A 1189-nucleotide genomic window follows, 5' to 3' on the forward strand; every position below is an offset into this window, starting at 1 on the left:
AGTAGATATGAGAAATGACCTTTTTTTGTATACCTTGACAGGGTGTGGTGTTGATATTAATATGGATATTTAGCTTTAGGTTTTTTTTTTCCGCTTGAACTATGCTCCACTCCACTCTGTTCAGTTGAGATTTTTCTTCTCAAGAAAAAAAAAATTAGAAGGATCCTTCTTGTTGAGTGAGTTTTAGAATTTGAAAGTCTTGATCTTGTAGATAAAGTTTTCTGAAAATTTACTCATTTCCATTGAACACCCTCTCACAAGCCACAATTAGAATTTAAATGTTAAAATAGTAGCGATTCCAAAATAAAAAAAGTGAATATTGAAATAAAAAATTGAAATTTAAGAAAGATTTTCTTTCTTTTTTTATTTTTCATTTCTTGGCATTTTCTTTTCTCAGCTCTCTTTCTTGCATGAAATACACACTAAAATTCTCTCCATTATTGGAACATAATATAATTTAATTATAACACTACCTAGTAAATACCCTGACCTTGATCATCAAAATCAAAATTTAAAATCTCTACTATAACATCTATACTACAAACCCCATAAAAGTAAAAAATAAAAAATTAAACATACAACTTGTAATTTAATGAAAGCATGCAATAATGTAATCCTAATAGGCCTTGTGATGAATCCAAGACTCTTCTCTTTGCATCTTCAATTGCTTGTAGAAGTTCCCAATAAAGGCTTCAGCTTTTGCAAACAGTTCTTGCCCATTATCAACTCCTCCAATCTCATCTTCCGCCTTCAAATCATCATCATCATAATCATATTCATAATCCTCATCTGCATCGTCACCTCCAATGAAGAAAATGCTCGGCATTGAACCGCAATTTCGCGCCTTTTCTTCCACTTTTGCGACGCAAACAAACTTCTCCTCAGATGCAAGCTTTTCAACAGTAATACTTTTGTTAATAAGAGGCTTCTGAGCTATAAAATTAACGTGTTTTCTTTCGTTTAACGGCCTTGAAATAACCGTAAGAAGGCCTGCCTCGGCACCAAGTGCTATGATGAGGAAATTGGATATGAAGTACATGTAGGTGGGTCTTAGAGAAGAAGGTAAAAGGGGTGTGATTACAAGGAGAAGAAGAAGGATAAAGAGCACTATAACTTGAGAATTCTTAAACTTTGTCATAATAATGAATGTGGAAGAGAAAGAGCAACTATGGAAGGAATAAGAGGATTT

The 1189-nt window shown here is 33.0% G+C and overlaps 1 protein-coding gene across 1 annotated transcript; it reads right to left on the minus strand.

The window, feature by feature from the left end:
* Positions 1-332: 332 nt before the first annotated feature.
* On the minus strand, positions 333-1189 carry LOC112723792 (uncharacterized). The gene has a single exon (XM_025775212.3). It carries the CDS (start codon positions 1136-1138, stop codon positions 617-619), a length of 522 nt encoding a protein of 173 aa, XP_025630997.1. The 5' UTR covers positions 1139-1189; the 3' UTR covers positions 333-616.

Source organism: Arachis hypogaea, chromosome 11, assembly GCF_003086295.3.
Source record: "Arachis hypogaea cultivar Tifrunner chromosome 11, arahy.Tifrunner.gnm2.J5K5, whole genome shotgun sequence".
Taxonomy (NCBI): Eukaryota; Viridiplantae; Streptophyta; class Magnoliopsida; order Fabales; family Fabaceae; genus Arachis; species Arachis hypogaea.